This window comes from Ziziphus jujuba, chromosome 4, assembly GCF_031755915.1.
Source record: "Ziziphus jujuba cultivar Dongzao chromosome 4, ASM3175591v1".
Lineage (NCBI taxonomy): Eukaryota > Viridiplantae > Streptophyta > Magnoliopsida > Rosales > Rhamnaceae > Ziziphus > Ziziphus jujuba.
The window spans coordinates 6,767,924-6,784,982 of record NC_083382.1 but is presented as its reverse complement, the minus strand read 5'-3'; the positions used below and the strand labels follow the sequence as shown (position 1 = coordinate 6,784,982).

At 32.9% G+C, this 17,059-nt stretch overlaps 2 protein-coding genes across 6 annotated transcripts; one reads left to right on the top strand and one right to left on the bottom strand.

Moving 5' to 3' along the window:
• Positions 1-2,681: 2,681 nt before the first annotated feature.
• LOC107405636 (ATP-dependent DNA helicase PIF1) lies at positions 2,682-5,310 on the top strand. 2 transcript variants are annotated; one of them, XM_025069152.3, is made up of 2 exons: positions 2,682-4,653; positions 4,921-5,310. In XM_025069152.3, exon 1 carries the CDS (start codon positions 3,080-3,082, stop codon positions 4,577-4,579), a length of 1,500 nt encoding a protein of 499 aa, XP_024924920.3. In that variant the 5' UTR covers positions 2,682-3,079; the 3' UTR covers positions 4,580-4,653; positions 4,921-5,310. The 2 variants fall into 2 exon arrangements, with proteins under 2 accessions (XP_024924920.3, XP_015868197.3); XM_016012711.4 differs by having other exon boundaries at positions 4,905-5,310.
• Positions 5,311-5,755: 445 nt separating this feature from the next.
• LOC107405859 (integrin-linked protein kinase 1) lies at positions 5,756-15,947 on the bottom strand. Of its 4 annotated transcripts, none has more exons than XM_048472337.2 (12): positions 15,342-15,944; positions 14,451-14,537; positions 14,224-14,319; positions 12,901-12,986; positions 12,644-12,764; positions 11,396-11,475; positions 10,735-10,797; positions 9,993-10,111; positions 9,486-9,571; positions 9,024-9,145; positions 7,084-7,195; positions 5,756-6,441 (listed from the first exon to the last, which is right to left on the bottom strand). In XM_048472337.2, exons 1-12 carry the CDS (start codon positions 15,684-15,686, stop codon positions 6,343-6,345), a joined length of 1,416 nt encoding a protein of 471 aa, XP_048328294.2. In that variant the 5' UTR covers positions 15,687-15,944; the 3' UTR covers positions 5,756-6,342. The 4 variants fall into 4 exon arrangements, 3 of the variants coding, with proteins under 3 accessions (XP_048328294.2, XP_048328295.2, XP_048328299.2); XM_048472338.2 differs by having other exon boundaries at positions 14,451-14,525; positions 15,342-15,943; XR_007240474.2 differs by lacking the exon at positions 5,756-6,441 and adding an exon at positions 7,446-7,603 and having other exon boundaries at positions 15,342-15,947.
• Positions 15,948-17,059: the final 1,112 nt, after the last annotated feature.

The window sequence follows — 17,059 nt, the reverse complement described above, 5'->3', positions numbered from 1 at the left end:
ATAGGTATGGGTGGTTGGGAAATATTAATACTTTCATTTTGAATAAATAGATTCACATGAAAATGATCTATAAATATGAAAAAAATAAAATAAAATGAAAGCATAGTGGTATAGTACTTGCTTGAAAACGCAAGGTTGAATCCAATGACCATATATTATATTAATCTGATTGAGATTTAATAGAATCTGCTTTCATTAGATAGATTGAAAAGTTTAAAATTTTTTATCCATTTACCACTGTAGATTTCGTCCCCAAGGATAATATATCGATTTGCATTGTCTAGTTAGAAAGCCTTCAAAAAAGGATGAGGTGATGTTTCATAGTATAATTGTGGGGTTCCGTAATTATTTTATATTAAATATTTTATATATTTATGTGTGTATATATATATAATCAAGTTTGTGCTTTTGATTAATGAAGGTGATGCCGAAGTGTTTTGAGTGTGTTTAACATAGAACCCCAACCGAAATGTAATTTTAGACCAACCGTTTTTACAAACCTTTTATGATGCGATAGTCCATCTGATATTTTCTTTTATAGATATAAAGCACATGTTTCACTTTTCCATTGTCTTTAGATGATGATGGGATATAATTTGTCCATTGTCGCTTTTCCTAAGTATCGATGACAACAAATTAATCAAGTTTAGCAATTTATTTCTAACAAGATTTATGGCATCACATGCACCAATTTCATATTAATCAATTTACAGTCACGGTAAATTGATATTAATTAATTCATATTTCAAAAAAAAACAAATTTACAGTTACAGTACATTTTAGCTATATTGGCTTTGAATCTAAAGATTGCATCGGTAGATAAATAGTAAAGGCTTGTAAGAACTGTGGTTGAAAAGTTGTGTTTGAGTTTGGATGGGTTTGAAAACTTTACTTTGCCGAGTTGCATAGGGAATTATGGATGCTCGACAGAATTTAAGGTATCTTTTAGTATTTCATTTACATTGTTAGAGATTTCAAATAAATATAAAAATATCTTTTAACTTTTCAATAATATCATCCATATTTTTTTGAAAAAATTACCCCTTATATCCTTACTAAAGCTAAATGTATAAAAATGCCTTTCGTTGCTTTTTTTTTTTATTTCTTTTTAATTTTTTGCAATAATTAATTTGAAGGCTTTATAATTTTATTAATCTATATTTTAATTATTATTATTATGATGCTCGTTTTTGTTGATGCTACTTGGAAAGAACAGGTAGGAGCATTGCTCTTATGATTGCAAGCTGTGGTTTGTTAAAGCGTTCCAATGACATGTTTAGCCCTCAATCTTTACCACCAATTCATTTCACTCCGGTTTACCATAGCTACTATAGCAAGCTACCTAGCTCACTAGCTCGTATCACAAGCTTGCTTACTTTTAACTCAATAGCATAGCTATAACAAGCCAACTCCGTTCCTAGTTTCGGTATCCTGCTTTAGCTCACCACCCAACTCATGCTTCTGTTTGACTGCTAACTAGCCGCACCTTTTCAAGCAAGTAAACTAGCGGCTTCACTGGCTTAACCTTCTACTTTGTAGCCTTCTTTTACTGTAAATAATGTAAGGATTACTTCTTACTAGTGGTATAAGCGAGCTCAAGTAAACAAATTAGCTGGTAGATAAAGCTACGGTTGTCAAAGGAAAGATTTGTGTCTGTGAAACAAGCAAGATAGCTTTATGTAAACATAAGTTAGAGCATGCTAGTTTGTAGGAGAAGTGGGAGAGGGATTTATTTAAATAGTTAGGATAAATGAGCTAGGTAGCTTGCTTCTTCTTTGAGTTAGATATGGACTTTCAAGTAGTATTTCAAATAAGGGTACAAACAAGAATGTAAACTAGCAAGTCACATTCTAACTTAATATCATTTCTTTCGCTTACAATTGTCTAAGACATTCAGAAGTTGTGGAGCTATTATTAAAGCGTTTTTCTACTTCCGTTACAGAAAAAGAAAGTGAAGATTGGTTTTGTACCAAGTCATGATAATGTACTTGATATAGGTTTTTTTCAATCAAGGGTAACAATTTTTCAACATAATAAATAAAAACAAAGTTAACTCAACAATCCAAAAAATACATATATAGTTTTTCATTTATAAATGATTTTATAATATCATATTCTTATAATATCATATTCATATGTACATAGGATTTATCACATCAACCTTTTAAATTTAATTTTAAAAGATCACCCAACCCATTAATTAAACAAATCCCGGTTGTGATAAGAGTCCTCTATCTAATAAGAAACTGGTTGGTATGTAACTTTGCAAGTCATAGCTAAACTAGTGCGTCCTCTTTTTATCTTATCACATCAACTTTTTAAATTTAATTTTAAGATCACTCAACCCATTAATTAAACAAATCCCAGTTGTGATAGAGTCCTTGATCTAATAGGAAACTGGTTGGTATGTAACTATACAAGTCATAGCTAACCTAGTGCTTCCTTTTTTTATCTAATATATTATTATTATATATTTGTTTTTGGAGCTGACCAAAATTGTTGTGCATAGGGAAAGTTGAGTTTTGGTGTGTGTTGAATTGGGTCCAGTCCTTTAGTCCTCTAAAAGCCCAACAAAAGTCCAACGAACGATCCGGTATCGCTTCAACCGGCTAATCTTCATCTTTCACGGAAGAGAAAAAGATTTTATGAAAAAAAATATATATATATATATACACGCACACACATGAAAAAAGGAAGAGAAGAAAGATTCGCTAAATTTTCAACACAAAAATTTTACCTGCACTCCGATGCATCATGCGGTTTCTCTTAAAACCCTTCTTCAATTAAGTGAAGCAGATTCACTGAAGAATCCGAGTCATTAGGTGATAATCGTTCTCCTCTCTCAAGTTTCTTTCTCCTGATAACCGCAATTTGCAATTTTTTTCGTCCATGGATATCATTTTGTTGCAGAATCACAGAATATTTCCATTTTCCATATCAATTTGTTCTGCTTATCTCATTTCATGATGTATGATACATTTGGAAATTACTTTTATGATTTACCATCTGGAGAGAAAAAGATAAAGTTTGCATATTTTTGGCAAATTTTGAATACCCAGAAAAGGAATTGAAGAAAGAAATGATGGGTAATAGGTTTTTAGTAATTGCAATAACTACATATAGAAATTTCAGTACCAAAACTGGTACAAAAACCAAGAAGTGGTTTGGAAATAGATACAGGAAGAAAGCCATTGAGAAAGAACTCGTAGAAGGTAGAACTAGTATCAAATGGACTGACCAACAGAAACAAGTCATAAGTGCTGTTTCTATGGGTCGTTCTGTGTTCATTACGGGCTCAGCTGGAACTGGAAAAACAGCCTTGATTGAGCATCTTATCAAAACATTGGGCCAGAAACGTTATGAACCATCAAATGTGTTTGTCACAGCAGCTACTGGTGTTGCAGCCTGTGCTATTAGTGGACAAACTCTGCATTCTTTTTCCGGGATTAAACACATGAAGGCCGATAGAGAACTGCTGCTACAAAGTGTTTTATCCAATAAGCAGGCTTGTAGGAGGTGGAAGAAAGCTAAGGCATTGGTTATAGATGAAATTAGTATGGTCAGTGCAAAGATGTTTGAGGATCTTGAATACATTGCTAGAGTGATTCGTGATGTAGATGAGGTGTGGGGTGGAATTCAGCTTGTTGTAGGTGGAGATTTCTTCCAGTTACCACCCATAATAAGACCACCAGATCCGTTGGGTAAAGAATTTGCATTTGAGGCAGATTGTTGGAATTCAAGCTTCGACTTGCAAGTTGAACAAACTCAAATTTTCCGGCAATCAGACCTTCAACTTATCAAGATACTTCAGGGTATAAGAAGAGGGGAGATTGATCCTTCAGATTTGGAGTGCCTAGAAGAAGTATGTTGCTCAAAGACCAAACCAGATGATTCGGTGGTACAACTCTTTCCAAGGATTGAAGATGTGGCCACAGTGAATGAAGAGAGAATGGAAAAATTGAACAATGAAATTGTGGTTTATACAGCCGTTGACAGTGGCATCGACAAATGGAAGAGACAGCTTGATAAAGGGATAGCACCTGATGAAATTGGTTTGTGTGAAAAGGCAAGGGTGATGCTGATCAAGAATGTGAAAACTTGGCGTGGACTGGTTAATGGTGCCACTGGTACCATTTTGGGGTTTGTTGAACCGGAGGAGAGGGATGTTACTGACATATGTAAAGATGGACTGCTTCCTCTTGTCAAGTTTGATTCAGGGCAGACAATGGTGGTTGAACCGGAAACATGGGAAGTGAGAGAGGGAGATGTAGTTCGTGCCAGTAGAAAGCAGATTCCTCTCATACTGGCATGGTCATTAAGTATTCACAAGTGCCAAGGAATGACTCTTGACCGCCTGCACACCGATCTCTCAAGAGCTTTTGGATACGGAATGGTCTACGTAGCTCTTTCCCGTGTGAGAAGCTTTGAAGGCCTTCATTTATCTGGTTTTGATTCCTCAAAGGTTCAAGCACACCCCAAGGTTTTGAAGTTCTATAAAAATTTTGTTAGTGAACAATATAAAGAAATTGAGGATGATTGCTCAGGGAAAGCTCATCATATATCCAGGGGAAATACTTGATATTACACATGAATTGAGTACTTGAGGAACAGAATTAATGTCTTCGGACAATGATGGTGCATCAATGAACAAATGTAAGGCTTTTTGTTCTTTTCTTTTTTTTTTTTTTTTTTTTGGTATATATATATATATATATATATTAGTTTGAATTTGTTTCCATCATAGCTGAAAGGTGCAAGGACATTAGAACCTGATTAGGGAGTCTAGTATACAATAATTTGTTAAATTCTTCTGGTTTTATTCTCCAATAATTACACGTCTCTTACCCTCTTAACTTGTCTTTTTATCTTGTAAATAATTATGAATTTTCTATTTTCCTGTTAAGAATTTTCAACATGCAGACTTCATCACAACATAGCTGCAGTATTTCCACTCTACATCTGGTTCGAAGTGTCAAATCCAACAAAATTCGAAGAGTGCTATTTAATATTTTGGGATTTGATATTTGTTTATCAGTTCTCTTCGATTATCAAAATGTCTGGTCGAAGAGAAAATAGCTATAATAGCTCTTCTTTTATCACTAACAAGTTTTATTCTAAACAATAAGACTTCACAAGTTATTTATAAAAAGCTATTATACATTAGAGAGACCAAATTGTTTTCAAATTAATTTACTAAATTATGTGGCAAATAATGTGACACCCGTTTAGTAGTTTGTGTTAGATTTGACTTATTCATGTAATTGTTCGTTTATATATATTTAGTTTACATTAATTTTTCAGTTATTTATATATTGCCATATCATGGCAGGCCTCTTGCATCGCTCTTATGTAAATGGAGAAATATTAACCTTATATTGGAAAAACTGTAGTCTTCTTCAGAAAAAAAAAAAACATCGACAGTATTCATTGTATATATAATTAAAACAAAAAGGATGTTATTAATCTTCAGAAAAGCTTTGCTCACTCGGACAATTATCCAGAGTTCAATACACATATACATACATATATATATATATATATATATATATATATATTATAAAAAGATTCTATGAGAAAAAATAACTATTTAAAAAAAAATTATTGTCAGTACTAGTTTTTGTATGATAATATTAACAATAATTTCTTCAAAAACCGTTCTCTTTTCAAACTCATGCATAATAAAAACATTAAAAATGTTCAAACGTCAGCACCATAAACGAAATATATATATATATATATATATAAGCCAATAAAATAAAAGAAAATCCAGGTCATTTTGTATATGGACGCCCCCTTTAGTCTTAATGAGGTATTTACCTCTCTGTCAATGGTTCCTTCTGCTTTGTTTACAATATTGTACTACATCCACGAAACAAATCCTAATTTTTCCACCATTGTTCAAAAGAAAACTGTAGCTAGTATGCAACCCTAAAATAGTTCGCTTTCTTTATCTTCTTGGTCCAAACCCATCACTCATGTTGGTCGGTTTGCAATACCACCACTGCCTGCAAATGAACATAATACACAAACTAATTCATTGGAAAACTATACTCCTTCAAAGGTCACCTTTGCATTCGGCAGAGATTTGGAAAACCAATCAAACTGTTTTCCTCTTTTACTAATGCAAGAGGAAGAGGCCACTTTGCAGAAGCTGTCTTCACAAGTTTTCATGCGTCAACAGATATAATAGCAGCATCTCAAAGCCCATGTATAACAACAAGGTTACAATCCAGGGACTTTACAATTTTGTTCACAGTAAAAATGGGCAAGAAAATAGCTCCACAACCTCATCCGGAAAAAAAGAAACAAAAGAAAAATCCTGCATCTGAGTTGAATAATTATTCATCTGGTTGATGGAATGGAAGCTGAACGGCTGCTTGGATTCGAACGATGCTTCTTTAACATTGCCTCAAGGTTCTGTAGACATTTAAGTGGCCTAACCTGTAAAAGGAACAAGAGAATTTCTTCATGCTTATTTTTGGTATATGAAAGTACTAAAGAATGCAAAGCCACAGACAGACATATAAGGGAAGCATTTACAGAAGCAAAATATCAATAGAAAAATCCTCAGAAGACTAAAATAGAATTTTCCAAAATGACAAATGTGCACATGCATTACTCAGAGTCCACCAATTTAAAATAATATATATATATATATATATTAAAAAAATAAAAAAATAAAAGTGATATGAAGTAGACAATAAATGACGTAAACTAAAATAACACACAAAGCAGCAAGATGGGAATGAGTAATACGCAATCATGCAAAGACACTTGTAATTTAGAATTCAATTCCACCAGGCAGACTGCATGGTGGTTTCTCAAATTTATTGACACCAAAATGACCATCTAATTATTGTCTTAGGAATGCTATAGAAAATACTTACATACCAACATCAAATACCAAAACAGTGTGAGTTTTAGAATGCTCAGAAACAATGAAAAGTTATTTAGTGCTCATTATTTGATTGATGATTGAAAAAGTTTCAAAATATCCAAAAGATATACAAGGGGGAAGAGAGAGAGAGAGAGAGAGAGAGAGAGAGAGAGAGAGAGAGAGAGAGAGAGAGCTAGGGAGTAGACCTTCCATTGCCTCTTTTGAGCAAGCTGAGTGTTAATGTCTTCCAATCTCTTAATAATTTGCCTGAATGTTGGTCGGTTGAATGGTTCCTCACTCCAACATTCCTCAATTAACCTATAGACAAATTGTAATAACAGGCTTTCTTAAAAGCATATTCACCTAGACAGGAGAAGAGCACATATAATCTGTGGGTGATATATTTTAACAACCGTTCTGATGCAACTTTACTCTCAAATTAAAAACTCAAACTAAGTACAACGGGGAAAAGTAAAACAACTGTAAAAAAGCACTTAAAAACAGCCTGAATTCCACAAAACAAGTTTCTCAGATACGAGAAAACCTTCAGTATCGTACTTCCACTCACAAGTGCTTGTGGGGTCCACATGCTTATGAGTGGGGAGGACCACACTCAGGGGTACAAGGAAACAATACTGTTAGCACACCTTTGAACTTCATAATGGCCATCTATCCAAAACATTCTAGCCTCTAGCAATTAATCTGGCTGTTGGTTATAACTGTCTACTGCATATTTTGGAGGAGAAAAAAGAAAAGAATAGGAGGCAATCTTTATTCAAATGATTAAGAAACAGTAATGGGAAGCTAACATATCATGCCAAGCACATAAAAGAGAATCTCTATGATAAAAGAAAATAACAGAGAAAGAGAGAGAAGCAGGTTCCTCCTACTATGACCAATTGAAACCAAAACCACCTAGTAATAGTAAGATAAGATCCAAGACAAACCATATGAGGAAGACACCTAGCCTTACAGCATCCGTACAACCAGGCTGGGTAAAAAGGTTCATTCATGAGATGACACAATAACAAGGGACTACTTCTGTAAAACATTCAAAATCAAGGTGACTATTTAAGCTATTTGGAGAGGAAACTTAAGTGCATTAAAACAAGATCTGTTTTAGCATCTATTCTTTCATTACACTTCAAGTATGCTGCCTAATTTGTCATAACATAGCAGACTTAGGCTTATCCTAAGCTTATTCACGAAAACAAGTTTAAAGAAATGAACCCATGATGACTTAGGCTTATCCTAAGCTTATTCACGCAAACAAGTTTAAAGAAATGAACCCATGATCCTGGAGCACACTCAAAATTCATGAAGACATGAGAGCATGGTATACATGACAAAAGCAGAAGTATAGCATGTCATGAGACTAGCATTTCCTATCACAATGGATTGGATTACAGGATACAAGAGTAACAAAACAAACAGGACACACTCTATTTATTCAGTGATTAATTTGTAAATGCAAGATCATGCCAATTTGTAAAATGTGGAAAAAAAAAAGATCTCTTTTGCAGAACACCTTCATAACTATCCATATCTATGGCTTTGTTAGTAAGACAAAGCAATAATATATTACAATGCTTATAGTCCCATTCACACGTGACATAAGAAAGTTGACAACACTTTAAATTGTAGTATGATACTCCAATTTCTAATCAAGCATTTCTTGTTATATCTTAGGCCTTAAAAAAATGCATTAGTGATGATAATTAGAAGATTATCTAACAATTACAGTTTTAATTTAGGATTTTATACTAATTTTAAGTACTTAGGACAATTTTGAAGTAGGAATTAGGAACTAAGGATATCTACTAATTTTGGATTTCTTATATAAAATTTGTTTTCTCCCAAGTGCTTGCTTCTGTTTTATAATTCTTCTCATCATCTTTTCCCTCTTTTTTCTCATATCTTTCAATTTTTCTGCATCAATCAACTCGTGTACAGAACAGCAATAACCCTTCAAATTCAGAGCACAAAATAATTACTAATTACTAATGAGAGATTGATTGAATATTAAGGAAACGTTCACACCATTCATATTTACCAAAAAGTGGATGCGAAGTAGTCAAAGAACTTAGTCTTTCAACCCATACACATATTTACAAAAAAGTGGATGGGAAGCAGTCAAAGGACTTACTCTTTCAACCCATACACATAGTACTTTGGTGGAGCTCTAAATGGTGGGCGCTCATTTGCAACATATGCTTTAGGAACTTCTTTTTCTGGCTTTGTGGAAAATGGTGGACAACCTTCAATCATCTAGAGTGACAGAAAAACTAAATATTAGTTACCCTTAATCCTGTCCACTTTTCCTTGATATTCATAGACCTTATAAATTTTACACTGAAATGATCAGTTCATTTTGAATTTATGCAATTTAGGTATAGCTTACTAATGTGCTAAAACAAGTCTATAGCAATATAAACAATATAACCATGCAGCTTGCAATGGATTCACAACAATTGCATAGCATATCAGTTACAAAAAGAATGCATACTAGAACGACGAGAAAGGGAAGAAAATCTTCATAAAACATAAACTCATATGTCCATTATCGTATAAAAAGCAAAAGAGATAGATATCAGACAATAGAAATTACCTCTTGCAAGATCAAAGCAAATGAAAACACATCAACTTTAGTATCATATTCTTCATTTCTGTAAACCTCAGGAGCCACATATCGCCCTGATATGGGAGATTTTTTCACATCAGTCATAACAGGTATACACACAGATAGATGGTAGTACATATATAAAAATATGGGATAACCAACATGTAGATCATTAATTAAGATAAGTCTAGTACATATATAAAAATATGGGATACCCAACATGTAGAGCATTAATTAAGATAATTCTAAGTAAGAACGATAAAACTAACGCAAAGAGAAAGAAAATTCCAACTTTTAAGCTTGAGCTCAACCAAATTTCAGTGCAATAAAAGCCTGCTTGGAAATAAAATGTGGTAAGCAGCCAGGCAACAAGTAGCAGTTGGATCAGCTTTTATTAATAAAGGCCACATGTAGAAGGCTGATTCCACAATTCTCCACAGACTATCAGATATCAACAAAATGAGAAATAAAAAAGTCATAATAAAGCAGACATACAAGAAGTGTCTTGACAAGTGACAGGTCTGTCTTCTTTAACTGTATTTGCAACTTTCAGTAGTTTGCTCACCCCGAAGTCTGCAACTTTCAGATGCCCAGAATCATCCCGCAATATATTTCTGTTATCTTACTCATGGACAATTAAGAAACTATCAACAGTTTCAATCTTTAATTATTGGCAACACAGGCTTCACACCAGCAAAAAAATATATGTTTTTTACATGCACATCTTATAAGAAAATAATTCAACAAAGAGAGAGAGAGAGAGAGAGAGAGAGAGAGTACATGTGGCAATTGTCTAATCAAGCTAACCCCACTTGCTCTTCTTTATGTTAAAATCAATTATGAACCATGATCAACTTAAGAGAGAGAGAGAGAGGGAGAGAGTTCATGTGGCAATTGTCTAATCAAGTTAACCCCACTTCCTCTTCTTTATGTTAAAATCAAATATGAACCATGTTCAACTTAAGTTTTCAGCTCATTTATACTATTGGCGCAGAGTTGGTTGCCTTCCTTTATTTTGTGAGAATCCCAAAATTTATGTCAAATATCCTTAAGTTTCTTGCATCTATTTTTCCATTAAAAAACTTATAATACAGTGCCATAATAAGTAATAACTTATATCAAACTTGTTTTCTTATGAATACGTCTATTTCTCAAGTTAACATAATGAAAGGATAACTTAAAGGGTCTGATCTAACTTAAATGTACCACCACCTAGAGAGAGAGAGATATAACATACGAAGGCTCAAGATCTCGATGAATAATTGCTTCAGGTTTATGCTCATGTAAATAATTCATGCCCCTGCAAAAAACAGCAGTATGGTGCTCATCAAGATAAGAAAAAATATTCAATTACTCATCACCCATAACAGGTAATAGTCAACAAAGTATCACAATAAGCCAAAATCCACAAAATTAAAATGTTTTGATATTAGAGGAACCAAAGCAGAAATAGTCAGATCGCTTAACTCAGAATCAGTAACATAACAGATAAAAGCCAGAGCAAAGGTTCAGGAACAAGAGTCGTCAAGCATATTTTGTCCAATGACAAGGCAATAACTATGTTAGGTTACAACTTATTCCAAAAGGTTAAGCTGATAAGAAGCAGGTCCAGCTATATGTATCAAGCTAACACTATCAGTAGTAGTAGTGGTTTCAACAAGTTATAATGCAGATTTATTCATAGTTTGAGTGTCTGAATACAGTTGTCCCAAATTAAATGGCCATGCAACAAAAATAGTAATCACTTACATCCTCAACCATTTCTAATCCTGTGTTGTTGCTTTCAAACTATGTAGTTTTATCAAGCAAAGCACATAATCAGTTTTATGCTTCTATGGGGAAGTCAATTTTTATTAGAGACTATCATGTATAGAAAGTCAAAATGCTAATTGATTAACCTAGCAATGTCAAGAGCAAACTTCACCGCTGTTGCTGGCTTTAGAGCACCTTTTCTTTTTAAATATGCATAGAGGTCTCCCTGCAAAAGTAAAAATAAAAAGCTTAACAAGAAGCTAAATTACTCCTAAAGTGTAGTGATATTCAGATAAAATAGACATGCACATATATGTTCGACGAAAAATGAGTAGGAATGCAAAACAAAAGGTTGAAACATACTATGGCTATGCAACTACCTTTTTCTATCCTTTTCTTTGGGTTTAGGGGGGAGAGGAGCTGTTATTTATCCTACAATCTATGATGTGTCAAGAAAAGACAATAGATGAAAACTTAGACTGTCATGACAATTGGCCAAACTCTATATTCAAACCACACCAATATGCTCTCTTAAATTCAAAATGTCAAAAGTAATTTTAATAATATTGCAAGTGCATGCATGACTACCTAAGACTTTAAGGGAATTAAAAAATTGAAATTGAAAACATAAAAGGACCAGCAATGCACGTTCATTTGATATTTTTCATCACATGATTCGATTTTATCATAGATGTTTGACATATTGCTTATCTGGCAGAAGATTTTTACACTTATCAAGCAGAATTTAATCAATATATTCAACAATTTCACGTAATTGAAGCTTGGACCTTGTATTATGAGCTGGACAGTGGCATAGTGCCAAGAACGATAAGCAATATGCACCACCGAACAGTACTTCTTCAACGTTTCCTTCTTTTACAGATGAGAGAAAACAATTTTTATTGGAAAAATAGGAAAGCTACATAGTAATAATGTGCCAAGGATATGTTTAGTTTGAAGTTTAAAAAAAAAAAAAAAAAAGACCTAATATTAAGATAATATAATTATTAGCCCCACGGAATACTCTTGAACTCCCTAAAAGTAAAACTGCTTGAAAAAATCATGCAGAATGATTTGAAACTGAAATGTGTAATGAAACGAAATATAATATTCTCCTGAAAGAATCATGAAATTTGCTTCTTTTTCTTCAAAAGTTCTACCATTTCTTTTATAATTTTTGCTATTGTAAATTATAGAGAGATATAAAAATGTTCACAATGATTTCCTAATTTCACTAACTACTTTAAACAAACCAAATTTCCCTTCTCAAAACTAATATCATAACAAGTCAAATCTAATGCCCAGGTATGAGGAGTATGGAACAAACAATATTTGATGTTTCAGGAAGTCAAGATAAACAAAGAGTTTTCTTCTTCAGTGCAAATTGGATAAACCTTGGGTAGATATTCTGTGACAATCATCATCGGACTGCTTTGTGTGACAGCACCCAAAAATTGGACAACATTTGGATGGCGTATCTTCTGAAGCAATGCAAGCTCATCCGTGAATGCCTTTCTGAGATGCCATAAGCCATCAATTTGGATCAAAGAAAGATTTAATACCTCTAAGATTAGTATTCTCATTAACTGATATTTGAAAATGAAATAAACCAAAAACAGTCTAAATGTTTAGCAGAGTAAGATCAACCCACACTTTATCCTCATCAGTGAATAATTCTTCCTCTAGTGTTTTAACTGCAACTTGAATTCCACGCCAAGATGCTATGCGGAAGGTTCCCTAATATAGTTTCATATTGAATTCCATGACCATTAAAACACATGATCGGCAGTTGGTTTGTGCAATCAAAAGCAATATGGTGAAGTAGTATTTAAACTATATTTCTCTGTCAAAATCATAGTTCCAAGAGTTAAAGTTTGGGACATTCTTAAACAATAAACCTCTGTTGACAAATGAATTCCATATCTCATACTCACATAAGCTCATTGTATGATTTTTCTTATTCCATAGAGCTTTAGTTTTAAAATACAGTCATCTGTTTTCTTTCGTTTTTCCTTTTGCTTTTTACAAGTAAAGAACGATTAGCATTCCTTTTCTTACAGAGTGATGCAAGAAAAATTGGGTTATCTTGGAGGACTGAGGGGAACAATCATAGAATCAATAGAGACATAACTGAAACAACTACAAACATTGACCTTTTTTATAAAGAGCATTAGGGTTTAGGAAAAATCAACTCTGAAGAAGGTGATTTGCACATTGAATATGGAAAATTCAAAACTGCAGTCTTCAAGAATTTCTTGACCCAAAAAAATCATACTTTTGACATTTAACATCTTGCTATTTCATATTTCTTTCTAGGTGGGTTATTCTTATAATGCCCGTCCTTTCTCTTCAATTGATGGATAGGCACCCTCAGAGGGTGTCTTCTGTTTGTCACCATCCAAATAATTTTGGTGATCAAACACTTAAAAATAAATAAAATTTAAACACAGACCTCTCCAGAGTATGCCACGTGTGGAAGAAAAGTTCCTTAACACAAATCATTAATTACATTACTAATGCATAATGCATCATCTGATTGTCAAAATTTTAGGATGGTCACTTTTATAATTTGATGTTTATCAAGACCCTAAGACTATATCTTAACAATAAGAATAATAACTATCATGGTGGTGGTTGTGTTCTTGTTTTTTCATTTCTGTTGTTATTAATGCAATTATTACTAATTAGGTTTTATTAGTATTCAAACTATACCTATCAATACACACTCACCGTAGTTCTTATTCTTAGAAGATGTCCTATTGTCAAGCAGATATATATCAACTTTTTAAAATCCAACTTTTTCTATTTATCAGATTGAAGGTTTCAAGTTGAAATTTTGACACACGACAAAATGGTGCTAACTAACTCAAACAGATTTCTGATAAACATCTCTAACAGATTGTAAGCTACATTTCAAGCAACCTGCAAAGATGATAACGGTTGGTTACCAAGTGAGGAATGGTTAGTAAATTACCTTTGTTATGTCAACACTATTAGAAAAATCAAGTTCACTTGGACTGATCTCATATTCTGGGACTTCACGTGCATTTTCAACATGCATGGGAGCCATCTAAAATTTAAATTGTCAGCATGGAAAGAAATTTGACAATAGATTTAAAAAGAAACTGAGCACAAAGCTACTGCAAGTATGGCAGTAACCAAATCATTGCACACCAAATGCGACAATGAATCAACACATACCGGAGGCTTTGCACCATGTTTCTCTAAAAGTTTGATCACGTCATGGTTTTTGTAATACACTGCATCTGCAAGAGGCTGTTGAAAAAACTGTAATCATCCATTACTTGTAGATACTAGTTACAGATCCAGTAATGAGTTCTGATTTTAAATAAAACGAGTGGAACACTGAACAGGAACAAGATATCAGTGTTTTTGAAACAGTGGTACATTCATGATCGTATTTTTGGTAATATAAGTGTGAATTTTGAGTGAACCCAATGGGATTATTCTCCACCCAAACCCAAGTTTAGATGGTTGAAAAAGAAAATTAAAAAAAAAAAAAAAATGAACATTTCAGTTCATGCCATACATTGTGGGTCTTTATAGAATGTATAACATCTTTCTGAATTCAGCTTCTGTTTTTAATATTATTGTTTTAAAGAGAAAAAAAAAAAAAAAAAAAAAAAACTTCTAACCGAATTATTCTTGCTGATTCCAAGATATTCTATAACCAAGCAATGCATTTTCTTTTTTTCCCATTTTATTCCACAACCCTTAAAAAGGAATTCTAGGCTAGATTTTTGGAGGCTTGAAAAATAGGAAACTGAAAATGACAACAAATAAAAACCAGAAGTATTTTTTAACTTACATTATATGTATACATTTCAGCCTGCCATGTCAACTCTAAGCCTCTACCAATATAACTATTTTACTAGTGTTTAATCCCGCCAATACGAGACTAGGCTAGTTTCCTCATACCATAAATCATTCATTTCAACTATATGTGTATATATATATATATATATATATATATATATATATATATATGTACATACACAATATAGAAAACAAGAAATAAAACCAAAAAAAACAAAAAATATATGAAAATTGCATTAAATAGCGGATACGGACCGTGCTTCCCCAGCGATCTTGAGGATCGACCTTGGCGCCTCGATGGAGCAAGAGCTGAACGACGTCGGATAGTCCCTGGCAAGCGGCGATATGCAAAGCTGTACGGCCATCGATGTCACTGAAATTGACATTGGTGCCGGAGTCCAAGAGCTCTTTAATCCCTTCCAAGTCACCTTCATTGGCCAAGTACATCAGCTTCACCCGCGGATCGATCACCTCATCCACCGCCGTTCCGGCGGAATCTGTACTCCGGTCCGGTGCCAGCGACGACTGCTTGCCTAGAGTGAATCTAGCCGCCCCAGCCTGAGGATGTGGTTGCTCTTGTGGCTTTACCTCCAATTCCATCTGCCAAACTGAGAGAAAATTCGATTCGTTTTCTTGAATCGGTTTTCTTTTTTTTTTTTTTTTTTTCCCGTTCGAAGCTAACTGAGAAAATGGAATTTTTCAATTTTCCAAGATTCTAAGCCTAGCAGAAAATATTCCCGATCGGTTTCTTGCTTGGACTTTTGGCGAAGAATTTCCGAATAAAAGCACGCACACCCAGAAAGCGTTTCTTTTACTCTCTCTCTCTCTCTCTCTCTCGCTGCTGGACAGTGGACACAGTCAGTCGCTCTATATAATCTTTAATTTTTTTTTCTTTTTTATGGTTAAAAAATGGTAAATTAAATAAAAAAATATTAAAAAATATTTGTTATTTTAGGAATTACGATTTTATATATATTTAGTTATTTAATGAACCACGTGCATATATACAGTTTTATAATGTGCTATTGTACTTTTAACGATGACTTTACCAACGAAATATAAAATACCATTAAAACATCGAGGATGGATATCTTTATTTTTCAGAAAAATCACCCAAAAATGTAAAATAATTTTCTTTTAGATAGATTTTGGATTTGATTAAACAAAAATCTAGGAAGATATTTACTAAATATTATTGTTTTATTGGTTTTAAAAAACAAATATAGCATAAATAAAAGTTTTCTTTAGTTGTTATAAGAGATCATATTCTGAATATGAACAATTAATATTTACAATTGATTATTTTAATTTTTTTTAAAACTAAAGACCTATTATGTCATAATAAATGTTGAACAGTAACCCTTTAAAGTGTTATATTAGCATGTAGGATCTATAATAAAGATAATAGTAGAGAAGAAAAAAAAAATTTATAGCTTTTTCATTAATCATAGTGTTTATAGCAATGTTTAATTGTAATTCTCAATTGTAAAAAATGTTGGTGATATTTTTTTTTATTAATATTTCTTTTCGGTAATTAAAAAAGCTAACTTGGGTTTTTCTTAATTAGAACAAATTCTGGTCGAGTTGTGTTTTATTTTATTTGATTGATTTAAGAACGTGCTTTAAGGGCTGAGTTCCCTCCCACTCTGTGAAAAAGACATGCAATATCCCTCCAAAATTATCACAGTGATGTGCACATAATGCATCCCGTTAACGGTTTCAAATAGAAAATTTAAGGAGGACCAACAATGTCAAATTTATGATAGTTTAAGATGTAAACTTCTAGAAAATAAAAGAACCAACGTTACCAAATTTATGATAATTTAAAGTGTAAACTGCTAGAAAATAAAGTTCACAATGCAATGTAATGTACCAATTTCTATATAATTTAAGGTGTGACAATGTGAATATCTTTAATATTTAATTTGTTTGTCTTTTCATTTTATAAACCAATCAATTAATTACTTCATCAA